Raw genomic sequence first — 17,479 nt, 5'->3', positions numbered from 1 at the left:
ATGGAGCGGAAGTTACGAAGTCGAAACGCGTCCTTACATCTTACGCGCGCTTTCTAGAAGGCATATCTGTAACACATCCGACAACCTAGAGCCCTATAAAATCAAGAAAAACATTTTTATTAAAATGAGTTCGCTAGGCCGGTCTTGTCAAGATGCTTCTTTAGATGACGCCAGCTACCCAATAGATGGGCTGTAGCTATCGAGCATAAAAGAGCTGAATTGGGCCAGGCGGCCTGGCAAACCGTCCTATGGCCAAATTATTTGATGGCGTGACAAATATACAGAACCACCAGAGACCCCAAAAAAGATGGTAAGGGGCAGTCATCCCCCCACCCACACACACACACACACATTTTTCTAGAGGGGGCAGCGCCCGCCGTCCCCTGACTCCAATTTCTTGCACTTGGATCAGATTTCTGACAAGTGAAACACTTCAGCTCTAGGACTCTTTTAATCCGAAGCACAGTGAGGCTGAGCTATTTTGTTTCGTAGCCAGTTGTGAACGTTTCGAATATGAATAACTTAAAGCAGTCATGTCTCAACAGCAGTCGACTGTCTGCAGCGTGTACATTAACATAATTAGCAGAATTTAAACAAATTCTGCACAAACTTTTAAAAGCAACTGATCACTCCTCGTGCATAATTCTCGTCTATAAAACGTCCCATGCAACTTCATTTTATATTGCCGAGAATATTTGCACTGTTTGTGCGTTCGCACTCAGAACCACCGGCACGCGGCTTTATCATTTTGCTTTGTGACGCCAGATGCTACCAGACTTATCTTCATTCATCAGGGCTAGGTGCGAATTCCTCCACATTTTTCCAGATTGTTGTAGTTGGCTTTGGTTCGTTATCTTGAAGGTTCCCTGCATGCTTTAAATTCAGCGCGGCCAAGAAATGCGAGCATTCAGTTCCATGACCGCCGAGCAGGATTGTGCGTAGCGCCGCCGCCGAGCCATTCAATTCTTAGTGGGCGCGAGTCTGCCCCTTAAACAGTTTCTTTTGGAAGCCTTTTCCTTGTCTTCCTTACTGCTGGAGTGTCGTTTCCACATCCTTAGTTTGCATCAACCTTTGAACATTGAAAAATGAAAATTATTAAAAATGTGTGCAACTGAGCATCAAATAAGTCACAAAATAAGCTCAACGTCTTGCCCCCCCCCCCCCCCTCAAAAACAAGTTCCAGAGTCCCTGGAAGGCTCCACATATAACCTTCCCTTCATTGTCAAGACAAGCTGACATCGGGTGTAATCACATTCCGGGGCGTTGTCTATAGGTTCGTCCTTTCGATTAATGTTTGACTTCCTTTAGCTTTTCTTTTGAGGAATAGAGACAAAGTGTATGTGACAAAAAGTTATTTAATCGGTATTGAACGCTGCATCTCGCTACTTTTCGCTACATCGCTGACGCATCTTGCGTTACCTCTTTACGTCGTCGACCTTGACCGGGTTTCACTGCTTGCTGCGGAAGTGCAACTCCCGTAAGCTTCTACGGTCTCGGCGTTGACGCATCTTGCGCTACGGCTTTACGTGGTCGACCTCGGCCCCGCTTCACTCCTCCTTGCAGCGGCGTACCCTCCGTTGTGTTCAGGGGTCGTACCGTTGGCGCAGTTCCATCTGCCCTTAAGCGTGGCCGTCCTGGGCCCCGCTTGAATCCTTCAGTACCCTCCGTCGCTCCCAGCGGCTTGCATGTGTGGCGCCTGAGCTTGGAGACGCTCAAGGCCCCAGCCCCGCACCGTGGGCAGTAGAACGGGTACCGGCGGAAGTGTATGACCTCCTCGTGATTCCTTGCATGGACGCGCTCCCTGAACCTCTTGCCACACTGGCTGCACTCGTAGGGCTTCTCGCCAGTGTGGATCCTCATGTGAACCTTGAGATTGTCCGGCCGGGAGAACCTCTTTTGACACAAATGGCACACGGACTCTCGCCTGTCAAGGTGGGTGCGCTCGTGCCTGATGATATCTGCCCTGCGTACATGAAGGGTAAGGAGAAGCAGAATTACCACACGACTACGAAAATCTCCGATGCCTCCTTAAGTAGACATCTTTAGCTTAGCATGTACCATGTTGGCGTTCCCGGTACCGTACCATAGTACTTGGAGCCCACGCAGCCAGTGCACATTCGCACATCACCCTGACAGTACCAAATGGCACCAGGTACCCGGCAGCTGTGCGTGCGCATGCAGCATCAGGACAAATCAGCGCGCGCTCACCGGCGGTGGGCTGTCTTCCGGTACTTCGGTAACGAAAACGCGGTGCACCTTCCATCTATATTCCGGCCGCTGGTGTTAGGCGCATCTTTGGCTGTTTCTGACGCAGCTCTTCCGCATGAGCGAACGTCTCACGCTTGCTCTCTTTCCGCTCCTGTGGACGTTTGCTTCCTATGTCCTCACTAACTCAACCTCGGTTGCCCCGTACTTCAGTTGTAGTGGGAGTGACTCAGCACTAATGCTTGCTAATCAGGCTTATTGAGGAGCGTCTGAGGAACCACTGCTCAGTTCAGCTCTGCAAGTATTGAAACACACACGCGCAAAGTCACGCTCAATTCTTTAGCGTCCATAAAGGTATGCGCTTATGAGCGGCTGGCCACGAGGCGACCAGAAATGGAGGGCGGCTCATCCACTTGCGCCAGTCCTGGTGAGAGGCCGCTACCACAAGCACCAGCCGGGCCGTTTTGTACACGGGAGATTCGTTCAATTCTGACACCGCAACAACGGCTTCAGGCTACCGGTATCTACACAGGAGAGGCAGCAAATAACGGCCGCAGTTATACGAACACTTGCTTATTGCGAAAGAAGGTGCCGCTACCGTAAAAACGTGTATAAGAGGAGTGGCACTGCGTCTCAGATATAACGAACGACTCGGCCGTGCAACTCGGTTAGGTCGAACAAGGATTCGCCGTGAACTCGACCCCTGTATATAAAAACTCGCACTTTTCGCGATCGCAGATGGCGAATAATGCCATCCAGCCCCGGTTAAATGCTTTGAAGAGGACTTCGGGACCCAGAAAAGTAACAATTACAGGCAGCATTACAACTACGCCAACTCGCCGGCGAAGTGCGAGCCGACGTGTTTAGACATGCAACGCTGACCGCTGCGTAAGGGTGCACCGTCTGGGCAAACCTCTAAAGTGCAAGTGAGATTATAGCGGGGTCGCCGATCAACGAATATTAGCAATTAGAGAAGTATGAATAGCAGTCACGTGGCATGCCTGGCTTTCCCAGCTGATCACGCGGCCAGTGTCACCAGCCCAATCTGCTCTCCACAATCTACGCGGCCACCATGTGTAGACAACACGCAGGCAGGCTGTGTAGTTGATACGTTCTGCGCGCACTTGCGTTATCTTCACGGCCGCATGGACCCAGGCGTGGCAGACGACTGTGACGCACGTGGTGTTTGTGGCAACGTGTCGTTATTGGGCAGCTGGCAGGCAGGGTTGACTTCGTTAACGCCGACAGCACTGAGCCACGAACTGATGAAACATTGTACGCAAAGTACGAGAACTCCCATACTGCCAGGAACATTATGAACACCACGACGACTATCGAAGCATCTGATGACGACATCGTTTGCCTTATTGAAACGTGGCTTTGAGCTAAAGATGAGGAGGCGTACCTATTGCCACCTGCTTTGAACGCTTACCTTAATTAGTTTTGTCGCATCCCTAAAGCAGTTTTTTGGCGACAAGGTTCTCGGCGGGGAGCACATGACCACCGTGGACAGCTTGGAAAAGCACCATAATAGGGCTTTTAAAGTATTAGACGCCCATTACTTCCCTAACTCACTTTTTCAAATATATGTATTGTTTTTCTGATTTTATAATTTGGGTGTAATATTAGATGTCCCCTTACAACGAACATCGAATACAACAAACACTATCAGTGCGACCGCCAGGCTCGTTTCGACTGTAATCGTTAGCTTGCTGGAAAAAAGCGGGCAGTGTTTCCTTATGATATGAACGCGAAGCCCGCAAAACAAGAGCGAAGGGACAATTTCGAGTGTGCTACTGCTACTAGTGGTGCTGATGACTGCGTCGTGCTTTATCCGAAAATCGTGTCATTCAAGCATTCATTGTGTAGTTGCACGGCGATTTCACGATTTGTGCTGTTTTAACATATTTACGGCTTGAAAAGGTGGCTCGTCAGCAGAAAGGCTATTTCACCAGTTAACTAGGCACGATGACGTCAAGCACAAAACGGCGCTATAAAACGGTTTAAGACCTACTTGCGACTGCTCGTGTAGGTGCAGTGCGTGCAGTGGTGGATTCCCTGCGTGCTATGGCAGTGTTTCCGTCGGTTATGCATTTCTTTGTTGTACTGCGTAGTGAAGAGCTCGCCACACTTCTCACAGGCGTGAAGGAGGCTGTGCAAAGGAACGGTATTGACGTCCTCTGAAAAAGAACCGAGCAGTGGTAGAAGCGAATGAGCACATGTAGATTTAAGGACTGCCTAAAGCACTCAGTGTTCTTAATGTGCACCGTGGCAGAGAGCAAAAGGCCGGCAGTAGTACTTTTCACATCAGTTCCTTTGTGTCAATTAGGTGCATGGTAGTTTCCTTAAGATAGTAATAGATTAGTAGATATCACATTAAATATTTTGCCTATTCGTGATTCAAAAGCAGCGCGATGGTACTAACCCACAGCGATCAGTCAATACGTAATAAAGCCATTAAATATAAAGAGACAGTGCCTTTTCTCGAAGCGCTATCGAACAGCTTTGCATCGGTATACACACATCAAATGAGGAGTTATCTCACATTGCTAAGGTCCTTAACAGGCACTAAGAATAAATACATAAAAAGCAGTCATCCATTCTCTTTTATCCACAATTTTATATCCCTGCTTATTAGGCAATGTTTCACTGTTCCTTAACCTTTCGACCAGATCTCCTTGCACAGAAAGCTCCGCCGTCCCTGCTGACATTCAAAGTGTTCGTAATCAGGCATAATCGAATTAGCTTAGAATTGAAGAAGGAACAGAGGAAGCTAGTGCAGGGCAAGTCCATTACCGAGTTAGCGTTAAGAGGAAAATTAGAGTAATTCAGTGTATCGCTGCTGAACCAATATTCAGTTTAACGGAGGAAGGCGATCTTAATTAATACACAAGGAACGATAATCTGACCGCTGTCATTACGGAGTGCGCAGTAGAAGCAGGCGGTAGGACGGTGCGACAAGGTACCGGCAAACTATCTCAGGAGACAAGAGATCTCATTAAGAAGCACCAAACTATGAGGGGGCATAACCGTGCAAACAGAATAGAACTAGCAGAGCTATAAATGTTAATAAACAAGCTCAAAGTAGCCCACATAACGAATTTTAATATGGAGACAATTGCGCATGCTCTTAAGAAAGGAGGCAGCCTAAAATTGGTGAAGAGGAAGCACATTACTGCTAACGTACCATATCTGCAATCAAACTCTCTGCTCTCTAAACTGTTCAATATACTCAGAGTTATTGAGCTATACAGGTTTTGGTTATCACGAGAATATTATATTAGTCAAAATGACGGAAGCAATACCATTACCGACTTTGCCAGACAGCGGTTAGCCGATTCAGTATACAGCACCAGGTCTGCCTCATTTTGGAAAATATCTAGCTGCCGAACTAATTATGGTCTACAAATACTGCATAATCTGTTACCATGTAAGTTAAATGAATATATAAAGCAAGGTAACGACATTTCAAAACTGCACATTTCTGATCTCATCACCATGTTCTTCCGCTGAATATTTATTATTCTGTATAACATGTGATATGCGCTCTATAAGTGCAGTGTGATGTGTTTATTTTAATAAGTTTTATGTTTGTACCACCTAGTAAGGTTTTATATTTATTACTGTTTATTCGGGTTTATACTGACTAAGATAGCTGCATCCTAGGACATTGCTTCTTCTGCTTTTCTCGCTGCGGCCACTGCATGATAAGTGGGGCCAAAGACAACACAAGCCGTGCTTGAACGGCTTTTCTGTTGGCTCCTTTTTACTGTATAGTGAGAAAAAGAAAAAATGAATGAATGAAGAATGAAAGTGAACAGGAGGAAAATGACATTAGCAACATGGAGAAGATAGTTAAAGTAGCCTAAGAGCTCTATATAAATTTTTACAGTAGCCAATGTAATCCGAACACCAATGAGAGAGACAGTAGCCCACACTAATGTGTCGTCCTGCCAGCAAGGAAACAGGAAGTAAAGAAAGCCTTAAGAGCAATGGGAAGAGAAAAAGCAGCTGGGAAGGATCAGGTAAGATCAGATCTGTTAAAGAGCGGAAAGGAGATCATGCTAGAAAAACTAGCCACCCTAAATACAGAATGTCTTATGGCCTCGACCGTACCAGAAGCAAACTTTATCTTAAATCAGAAAAGAAGGGAAGGCAAAGGACTTGAAAATTACAGGCCGATCAGCTTACTGTCTCCTGCAAGATATTTACTAAGCTAATCGCTAATAGTCAGGTCTACCTTAGACTTCAATAAACCAAAACATCAGGCAGGGTTTCCTAAAGGATACACCACAATATTTCAGATTCAGACTATCAATCAGGTGAAAGAAAAATGTGCAGAATACAAAAAGGACCTATATGTAGCTTTCATTGAATATGAGAAATCGTTTGAGTCAGTGGAAATCTCAGCAATCATACAGGCATTGCGGACTCAGGGTTTAGAAGAGCCTTATATCAAAATACTGAAAGCTATATAGAGCAAAATGGCATCCCTCTGGAACCGTTGGAATGAATCCATCTTTAGTCCAGGGTGAATGTTTGGACGCACCAGTGTAGAGAGACACATTGAAATATGGAACACCATAGCTACAGTAGTCCTCCATAAAGTCAGCAAAAATATACCAAATGGAAGCGCGTCAGGCAGTGTGACACGATCTCGCCAATGCTATTCCCCCCTGTCTGCAGGAGGTATTTTGAGGCATGAATTGGGAACAGTTGGGATAACAGTTCATAGAGAATATCTAAATAATCTGGGATTCGCAGATGATATTGCCTTGCTGAGTCACTCAGGAGGTGAACTGCAAATCAAGATCAATGAGTTAGACAGGCAAAGCAGAATGATGGGTCTAAAAATATAACATGTAAACACAGCATAACGGCCTAGCAGCAGAACAGCAGTTCACAATTGGCAGCGAGGTGCTTGAAGTGGTAAAAGTATACGTCCACTTAGAACAAGTAGTCAAAGCTGATCCGGATCATGAGAGGGAAATAACTAGAAGTTTAAGAATGGGGTGGAGTGCATATGGCAAGTTCTCTCAGCTCATTAATGGCAGTTTACCAATAATCCTCAAGAGAAAAGTGTACAGCTGTATCTTACCGGTACTCACCTATGGGGTACAAACACGGAGGCTAATGAAAAAGTTCCAGGTTAATAAAGGACAACCCAGCGAGCCACGGAAAGGAAAATGATACGTGTAACGTTGCGAGACCAGACGCAGGCAGAGTGGGTGAGGGAACTAACGCGCGTTAGTGATATCCTAGTCGAAATCAAGAGGCAGAAATGGGCTTGGGCAGGGCATGCAATGTGAAGGCGAGATAACTGCCGGTCCTTAAGGGTAACGGAGTAGATTTCAAAAGAATGCAAGCGCAGCAGGGGGCGGAAGAAATTTTGGTGGGCAGAGGAGATCATGAAGTTTGCAGGTATAGGCTGGACACAGCTGGCAAATGACAGGGTTAATTGGAGAGACATGAGAGAGGCCTTTGCCCTGCACTTGGTGTAGTCAGGCTGGTGATGATGATGATGAATCAGGCATGTTCGCCGCTCGCATGCGCTATCAACCATTTATTATCGACCAGGTAAGGAGGGCAGGATAAGTTTCTCCTCACCTCCTTGCAACGCCCCTGGTCCTCTTGGGCTCCCGAGCAAACTCTTGGCGAACGACGTTGAATATCCAACGAGAAGTTCTTCGTCGGTGCCGATGTTCCTTATCGTGCGGTAGTATATGTCTCCGTTGAAGAGCAAGGCCACGAGGTTTTGTCTACTCTTGCTGGGCGTGTAGTTCACGTCGTTCATCCAGTGGTTGCGGCGATGCGGGCGCCCGTCTACCACGAATAACTCTCCACATCGGCGCACCTGCGCAATAATACCGTTCAACTCTCTAAACGCTGAAGACAGATCCTTTCGCAACCGTGCTCACGTGAAACAACGGACGCAAAAAAAACATGGCGTAAATTTTAAGTGTCAAGAAAAACGCCAGTATTTCGTGTTCTAATCTTATACCTCTGTCAAATGGGTATTTCGAAGGCCCTCGAACTGACAACTGAACCCAGTTAAGGCCACTGAGCGCTGTTAAACGGACGGTTTCTATGGCCATCGAGACACGGTAAGCGTGCCGTGTACACTGTTGCCGTTACTGAAGTACCAGAAGCCCGCCCACCGCCAGCGAGCACGCATTGACTGGTCTTGATGCTGCAGGCACGGCCGCAGCCTGCCGGGTACCTTGCGCCATCTGGCGCCGTCAGGGTGATTTGCGGATGTGCATTGGCTTCGCGTGGGCTCCCAGTACAAGTCAACGGAGCAGCATATAACTCTGGATAACTCTGGAGCGGTGGCCGTGTACACTCTCGGACGCGATCGCATGCAGCAATGCGTATAGGAATAAAACCAGGGCAGTATCATTTTTGAAAATATGAAACTGAAAAATTTATGCCTTATTTTGATGATGATGATAGTAAAATATAATGGCGCAAAGCCTTTTCAGGCCGAAGATTACCATAGAACAAGTATTTTTGTCTACTGACAACTTACTTTGGGGTAAAAAAGGACAGCCCAGGCAACCGAACACTGCCGTGCGCATAGTGGCTTTGTCAGCGATGTAGAAAAACCAACACCAGGTTCCTTAAAACTGCATAAATGCTACTGCATTCAGCTTGTCCAAGATAATGTAGTTCATTTAAAGAGTAAATAATATTCCGCTAACGAATAAATATTTCGTTTTTCACCTTTTATCTTAGCATTCAGCTTACGCTGAAGCTACCTGCTTGGCCTCTGAGTGCAACTCTTGCTCGGTGCGAGTTTTGAAGAAAAATAAAAGGCCCCTGATGATATATCTGCTGACTCAAATGTCCCATGGTTTTGTCTCATGTTTTCCGTGCCAAAAATGTTTGGAAATATAGTGAGGCACTGACAATCATTGTTGAACATTCTTGTAATATTTTTTCTGTGTTTCATGTAACGTTTTCATAATGTGGCCTGTCAGTATTATACAGTGATGTTGGAAAGAGCGCATGTTCTTTGAATCCTCGATATGCGGTTTGCAACTGTTATCATCCGCTGCAATTTTTCCCTCTCACAAAAGAATGGCACGTATTTCAGCATAATCTGTACCCATGAAAATAACTCACGTAGAATGCACTTGCAAATATTTCACAGAATGACAATGCAAGATGTGTAGTGCAATTACAGCCCAGGTGTTTCGAACGTTGTCTATAAGAGCCTTCACAACCTCAGTCTCAGTGTTCTGCGCATTGGCCGGGCAAGCTTACCGGCCAGGTGCAGCCGCCATTTTCGATGCAGTCCACCTTGACTCCGTGATACGGGCCGAAGTGCAGTCCCTTGGGCAGCGCCTTCAATGTGAACACTCCCACCGGGACACCCTTGACTGTGGACTCGCCCGAGACCCGCAACTCTAGCATGTTCTTACTGATGAGACTGGCGTCTTCCGATATCACCTACGTATATTATTCCGCCGTGCTCACCAGGCGCTGTACAGTAAACAGTGGGCTCACATACACATCAAATTTTGCAGCATGCGCTGTTAATGCTAGGATTGCAGTGTTTCGCGCCGTAATCACGGTCTTCATCCCGGCGCGTGTTTGAGATTAAGTGACCTGCAGCCAACCTTTAAGAAACGTGCTCGAGAAATTGGGTTGACTCAAGCAGCACGCCAGAATTGCGAATATGGCGTTTGTGAAGTGCACTGCGTATAGAACCGGCTGTAGCTTGTACCCACCAAAGAGGCACGAAACCGTGTACATGGCGTGGTCAATAAGTGATATGTAACACATAAAATGGCGGGCACTATGATTTGGTGGACGATTTGGCACCCATGTGAGATAATGCAATTGTGGAAAGAGTATCGCGTTCAAGCAGGTATCGCCAGGTGTTTGAAATATACTCGACTTTTTTTAATTTCTTTGGGCTCATTTACTTCACCGACTTACATCATAAGATTTACTTTTTAATCTGATTTACATTATGCATATTGTGAAATGGCAATCAAATACATTCGAACTTCTTTAAAGCAAAACTGTTTATATCAAAATAACGGATATAACGAAGTAATGAACATTCCCTTTGGAAGTTCGGTCAACACGGGCTGCTATAAAGTAACTATGGCTATAACGAAGTAACCGCTGGGCCCCTTTAACCTTCTTACAACAAGGTTTAACTGTATGCCTTAAGAAAACGTTTTACTACCGTGAGAAATTGAGGCATCGGATTAGAGTTTTTCCGAATTCTGCGCGAGCTATATTTGGTAAATGCAAATACATTATTGCCAGTTAGGATAGAGAACGAATGAAACTCTGGGGACGCTTAGGCCACCTGTAAAGCTTTAAAGCCACAGCTTATACTGCAACTTATTCGAGTGTTTGCGTCAGTTTCTTTGAAATTATGAGTTCATCAAGCGCCATATTCGGAGTGCTGGCTGCTGCAGCCGTGCTCACAACATGGTGGGCACAATGCGATAACGTCACAACGTCAAGTCACGTGGCCATATGTCAGCCAATCAACGATTTTATGACGACTGTGACAGATTCTACTCCTTACGTAAGTACTATGCCCTCGCATTGATATTTTTTATTTACAAATACCTTACAGGCCTCCAGAGAGGCATTGCGTAAGGGGGTCAAATAGAGATGTTTGGACAAAACAGCTTAGAAAAACGTAGTGAAGTACAGCAAAACCCCAAAAAACAGGTGAGATACGTTATCGCAGTTCACAAAAAGTAATCAAGTAAAAACAACTATGCACCATGTAACAAAAATATGGGAAATGCACAAAAAGTTATACAAAGGCAAAAGAAAGTATATCAGGAATACATGAGGAAAGCTGCGCATCAACAGAACCAAAGAGGCAATAGTCTCAAGCAGCTGAAAATGAAGTTACATGAATCATGACTATGTAAATGGCGCACTAAGCGTTATCAATGAAGTGCTTGTGTAGATGTTTGCGAAAGGTGTCATGATTACCCTGCAGGGCAATGCAGTCCGGAAGACCGTTTCAGAGACGAATGGCACGCGGGAGGGATGAGAAGTTGAAAGCATGTGTGTTGCCATAAATGCGGGCATAGCTGTAGTTATTATGTAATCTATGTGATAAGTGGGAGGGACGTCGTAGATGTGTTGGCGGTGAATCGGTGGCATGGACGTATTTGTGAAAGATAGATAAAAGGGCGATGTCACGGCGAATTTGCAACGGGTGGAGGGATATTTCGACCTTTAGTTGGGATACACAGAACTGATAGCTGTAATTTTGCGAAATGAAACGACAAGCCCTATTCTGGACAGATTCCTACTTCTCCATTAGATATTTTTGTGGAGGTGACCAAATGGATGAAGCGTACTCTATCTGCGGTCTGATAAAAGTAATGTATGCTTGTTTACGCACGTCAGGGGTAGTGAATTTCAGGTTACGGCCGCATATACTCCTTCAATTAACGAATGCCATCATCCACGGTGCAGTGCCAGTGTTTACTGCTTGATTAGTTTCTTCTGGGCCGCGATTGCAACTTTTAATAATAGAGAGCACCTGCCGAAGCACGCCAAGAAAGGTGTTTTATACGTCCATGTATGCTTCACCTACCTCCCTCTCCACGTCGGCCAGTGCTGTGTCAGCACTCGCAACCGTTCCGCTTCCGTCGCAAGCTGGAAGACAGGATTTCAGGCATATTTTAGATAGTTAAAAATCGCAAGTGTAGCAGTTGTGTTGGTGAATGACTTATCATGGCAGTAAAAAGGGCGGATCGCTCTAAAGAAACGCTGTTAAAATCACACTATTGCATTACTGAAGCAGCCGCAAATAAATATGGAGCTCGAAAATCCAGAAATTTCACTACTGACAGCTTAATTTTACTGGAAGCGGGTCCGAGGAGAAAAACTTTGGTGAAGGCGCGTGACTAAACACATGACTAAAGTTGCGGGGAAACGTATATACTGCCGGCCTCAAAAGTTTCCTGCATGCGGGTTCTCAGAAAAAAAATACTGTTGCACCACCTCGTGACACAACCGTCCAGTATCAGTTAATAATGCGTGATGAGTTAATAACGCGTTTCCACACGCTTTCAGCCAATTCACGCGTTTAGCGTACGTCACTAGATCCAAATAAAGTTTCCCCGCATAGCCGCAACGCGTAACCTGCAAACTTTTGTGGCAGATAGTGCAAGCTCGACGTGCTAATACAAGCCGAATGACCGACAAGGCATGCTACAAAAATAGTGTTTTTTTAGAACAGATACATGCACCCCATAAGCGTCTGCCGCCGATATCAAAAACTTCTAGCCACGTAGCAAAAATATTCTTTATACTGAAAGCAACCTTTAGTCGTTTTGCAGATAAAAACGAGCATCCCGTCCCCAACCCCGCCCACACCTATAAAGTGTGTCAGGAACGTCGGTGACTTGATATGCGGTCGCCGCTGCAGAGGAAAGGAATTCCCTTCAATGTGAGTATGTCACAAGGGACATCCCTTACCCCTTCCTTAGCAAAGGCGGGCGCGAAAAGAACGAATTCCTGTTCCTCATTACGTATCATAGATGAGCGAAGTAAGCAGCTAGAGGCCTTTGCATATTCCTTCTAATTACTGCGGTATCAATAACTATATCCACTCCTCCATGCAGGCCCCAGTTCAAGTCTCATGTAAGTCGGCAATCGAACACTCACGGTTTTCGTCGTGCTGCTCTTCCCGAGAGGATGGCTCTTCGGGCAGGTTCTGACCGCCGCTCTCAAGAGCCTCCCAGTGGTCCGGAAGCGCATCGGGGGAACTCGAAGGAGGGCTTTCTCTGTGAGTCTCCCGAAAGGCGTCGATTGCCTACGTTAGGCGGGCATGCAGAAAGCGGCAAGAAGTAATGTTTGCTTTCAAGTGACCAGGGAAGGCGATCGCTGGTAGCTGTACGCTTACGGGGCAGCGAGGTTTAAAAGTTGCTGTTAGAAGATGTTGGGCTTGTCAGTTCATAGTTATTGGCAAAAAAACTGTACGAAGAAGATCGGACAAAAAGAGAGGGCTTTGTCCGTATTTGTGCCTATTTTCCTCCCACCGTCTTCGCACACTTTATTTGGCAAACAAAGTTGAAGCCTCTGCATCAAGGTGAATCAAGTTCCAAGAAGCTAAATTGTTTGCCCTGCTTCAGAAACCGCTTCGTACATGTAGGGTGTTGCCCAGAGCTTGTACGGGTAACATAGAATGGTTATGGTTCGGGCTAGTGGGTTATTCAGATGAGGTTCTATAGAGCAAAACCATGAAGGAACAAGATACAAGCATTTGTGTCCTCTCCCTGTGTTGTTTCGCGATGTCAGGCATCTCCCAGCCGTCTTTCAATTCTCACCGCGCTAATGGTCCCAAAAGGAAACATTTCGCTGCGCTCGTCAGTGGTGAATTCCTTGCAGTCAGGCATATGAGTGACGAATCCGCAATATCGCATTATTCAATTCTGGGAGGAGACCTATATTGAGTAATTGCAAATACAGTTTTGCGAGCAAAAATAGGGGGAACAATGAAACTAAGGGGACGCTTAAGCCACCTTTAAAGTTGATAGCGATAATATTAGATCTCAGATTTTCCACAGTTTTTGCTGCAATTTTGGCGCGTGTTTAGGTCAGTTTGGTTGAAATTCACGGTGCACCAACTGCCATGTTCGGACTGCTAGGTGCAGATAGCTGTGCTGACAACGTGGTGGGCAAGTTGCGACGACGTCACAAAGTCTCTCTTGGCTAAACACCAAATTTTATGACATCTATGGCGGATTCTGCTCCTTACGTGAATACTAATACAATCGCATTGATATTTGGCAGCATATACTCTTTTAGTTAAGGAATGCCATCATCGGCCATACAGTGCCAGTGCTTTTCTGCTTGGTTAGTTCATCCTGGGCCCCGACTGCGCCTTTTATAATTAGAGAACACCTGCTAAAGTGCCCCGAGAAAGGTATGGGAAACATCGGTGCATGCTTCACTTACCTCCCTCTCCGCTTCTCCCAATGCTGAGTAAACACGCGCAAACGTTCCGCTTCCGTCGATAGCTGGAAGACAGGATTTCAGGCGTATTTTTAGATGGATAAAGGTCACAAGCGTAGCAGCTGTGTTGGTGAATGGCTTATCGTGGCACTAGAAAGGCCAGATATCTCCAAAAATTTGTGTTAAAATCACACTATTGCATTACTGAAGCGGCGCCGAATAAATATGCAGCTCTAAAACCCCGAAATTCACTTCAGACAGCAAAATTTAACAGGATGCGGTTGCGAGGAAAAGAATACTTTGGTGAAGGCGCGTGACCAAAAGACATGAGTGAAATAGTAGGGAAAAGTGTGGGAATACTGTCGGCTTCAAGCGTTTTCAGCATGTGTGTGCTCGGGTAAAAAAAGTTAATGTTGCGCCACCTCACGACTGAGCCGTCCAGTATCACCTAAGAACGCGTGATCGTTTCCACACACATTCATACATTTTATGTGATTAGCGTACATCGCTAGACACAAATAAATTTTCCCGTATAGCCGCAACCCGTAACATGCAACCTTTTGTTGCCAATAGTACTTGGTACATCCGCTGATACGAGCTGAAGAAGATACAAGGCATGCAAAAAATAGTTTTTTTCGAAGAGATGCCTGCATCCCTTAAACGTCTGCCACCGATATCAAAATGTTCAAGCTACGCACGAGGAACATTCTTCATACTGAAATCTGGCTTCTGTCCCTTTGCAGAGAAATACGAGCATCGCCCCGTCCCCGTCCACACCATTAAAGTGTGTTGAGGAACGTCTGTTACGTGATGTGCGGTCGCCGCTGCAGCGCGACGGAAATCCCTCCAATGTGAGTACGTCACAAGGGATATCCTTTACCCCTTCATCAGCAAAGGCGTGCGTGAAAAGAACGAATACTGGTTCCTCATTACGTATCAGAGAGGAGCGAAGTAAGCAGCTAGCGGCATTTGCACAATCTTTCTTCTAATTACTGAGGAATGAATAACTATATCTACTCCTCCATGCAGGCCTCTGTTCAAGTCTCATGTCAATCGCGAATCGCACACTTACGGTTTTCGTCGTGCTGCTCTTCCCGAGAGGATGGCTCTTCGGGCAGGTCCTGACCACTGCTCACAAGAGCCTCCCAGTGGTCCCGAAGCGCATCGGGGGAACTCGAAGGAGGGCTTCCTCTGTGATTCTCCCGAAAGGCGTCTTTTGCCTACGTTAGACGCGCATGCAGAGAGTGGCGAGAAGTAATGTTTTCTTTCAAGAAACCAGAGAAGGCGATAACTGGTAGCTGTAGGTTTACGGGGCAGCGTGGTTTAAAATTTGCTGTTAGACATCATGTTGGGCTGCTGGTTTCATAGTGATTTCTAAAAAACTGCGTGAAGACGATGGTACAAGGAGTGAGAGGTGCGTCCGTCTTTGTGCTGCTTTTCGTCCCGCCGCCTTCGCACAGTTTTTCTGGCAAAGTTGCAGCCTCTGCCTCAAGGTGAACCGAGATCTGGGATATAAAATGATTTGCCCTGCTTCAGAAACCGTTTCGTACGTGTAGCGTGATGCGCAGAGGTTCTACGTGTTACAGAGAAGGGTTATGATTCAGGTTAGTGGGTAATTCACATTTGATTTCATAGTGCAAATCCTTCAAAGAACAAGGCACATGCATTTGTGCCGTCTCTCTTCGTGGTTTTGAGATGTCATCCATCTCGCAGCCATCATTCGATTCTCACCGCGCTAAAGGTTCCGATAGGAAACATTTTGCTGCGCTTGTCAGTGGTGAATTTCTTGCAGTCAAGCATAGCAGCGACGAATCCGCAATATAGTATTATCGAATTCTGCGAGGAGACCTACATTCAGTAATTGCAGAGACACTTTTGCCATTTAGAATAGGGGTAAGAAAAAAGTATGCGGGCGCTGAAGCCACCTTTAAAGTGGAATGCGATATGATTAAATTGCGCATTTGCCACAGTTTCTGCTGCAACATCTGTGCGTAATTGCGTCAGTTTTTTTTAAATTGTCGGTGCACCAACCAGCATATTCGGACTGCTAGGTGCCGATAGCTGTGCTATCAACGTGTTGGGCCCGTTGCGATAACGTCGCAAGGTCACGTGACCTATCTCGGCTACACAACGAATTTAATGACATCTATGGCGGATCCCGCTCCTTACCTAAACACTAATGCCCTCGGATTGATATAAGGGTGCATATACTCCTTCAATTATCCAATGCTGTCATCCGCCATGCGTTGCCAGTGCCCTACTTCTTGGTCAGTTCATTCTGGGCCGCGATTGCGCCTTTTAGAAGTGGAGACCACCTGTCAAAGCGCTCCAAGAAGAGTATCGTAAACGTCCATATTTGCTTCACTTACCTTCCTCATCACGTCGTCCAATGCTGTGGCAGCACGCGCAAATATTCCTCGTCTGTCGTAAGCTGAAAAAAAAGATTTCAGGCATATTGTTTATGCTTAAAGATCGCAAGGGTCGCCGCTTTGTTGATTACTCATCGTGGCGTTAAAAGTGCCAGATCTCTCTAAAAAATACTGTTAAAATCACAATATTGTATCAATGAAGCAGCGGAAAATAAACATGCAGCTTGAAAATCCCAAAATTCACTATATACAGTGAAAATCTGCAGGATGCGTGTGTGAGGAAAATTATGCTTTTGAGAAAGGTGTACGTATACCGTCGGCCACAAGAGTTTTCGGCATGCATGTGCCCAGAAAAAAATATAGCAGTGACTTATCACAGCTATGCCACGATATACATAGCCAGAGCTGCAGTTACCCCCTGGGTACGCATGTTGTCTAGCTTGTTGTTGTGATTGTAATGTTAAGGAATAAATAAGTATTCGGTAAAACACAGTGTTTATTTATTTATTGTTTTGCCAAATATAAACACTGCCTTTGATCGGTAAAGTAACACGCAGTTGTCTCAATGCTGCCTAACACAATATTTAGAATGGTTGGTTTCTCTCAGGTACACAAGGTCGATGGTAGTTCCTCACTGTGTAGTCGGAATGCGAGGATCGCAAGCTTATTTAAAAGCAAACTTCTATTTTATGTATCGACTAAGGGAATCTTGTTCTGATTAGAAATCACCACACCGAGTCGTATCACCTCAGCTTTTATGCACAAAGCCGCATCCACACGGCCCCACGTGCGACCTTGGTGGCGGCCGAGCTCTGACGTGATGCGCCTCACACCAGCTGCCCTGCTACGCTTGCCGCGCATGCGCATTCACGCGCGGCGCCAGCGGTCCTAGTGGGGCGGGCGCGGCTTCTCGCGCAGCGGCGGCGGCGAACTCTGACTTAATGCGCCACGCT

General features: G+C 46.1%; 1 protein-coding gene and 1 long non-coding RNA gene across 2 annotated transcripts; both read right to left on the bottom strand.

The window, feature by feature from the left end:
- Window positions 1-1,485: 1,485 nt before the first annotated feature.
- On the bottom strand, window positions 1,486-11,846 carry LOC144108396 (uncharacterized). The gene is made up of 5 exons (XM_077641643.1): window positions 11,792-11,846; window positions 9,472-9,657; window positions 7,813-8,059; window positions 4,220-4,385; window positions 1,486-1,963 (listed from the first exon to the last, which is right to left on the bottom strand). The coding sequence occupies exons 2-5, from the start codon at window positions 9,619-9,621 to the stop codon at window positions 1,486-1,488; spliced, it is 1,041 nt and encodes a 346-aa protein (XP_077497769.1). The 5' UTR covers window positions 9,622-9,657; window positions 11,792-11,846.
- A 1,052-nt stretch (window positions 11,847-12,898) lies between these two features.
- Window positions 12,899-15,360, bottom strand: LOC144107045 (uncharacterized). The gene is made up of 3 exons (XR_013309196.1): window positions 15,230-15,360; window positions 14,161-14,222; window positions 12,899-13,015 (listed from the first exon to the last, which is right to left on the bottom strand). It is a non-coding gene; the product is annotated as an uncharacterized LOC144107045 (long non-coding RNA).
- Between the last annotated feature and the right edge of the window lie 2,119 nt (window positions 15,361-17,479).

This window comes from Amblyomma americanum, chromosome 10, assembly GCF_052857255.1.
Source record: "Amblyomma americanum isolate KBUSLIRL-KWMA chromosome 10, ASM5285725v1, whole genome shotgun sequence".
NCBI lineage: Eukaryota > Metazoa > Arthropoda > Arachnida > Ixodida > Ixodidae > Amblyomma > Amblyomma americanum.
This window is presented reverse-complemented; position numbering and strand designations above follow the sequence as displayed.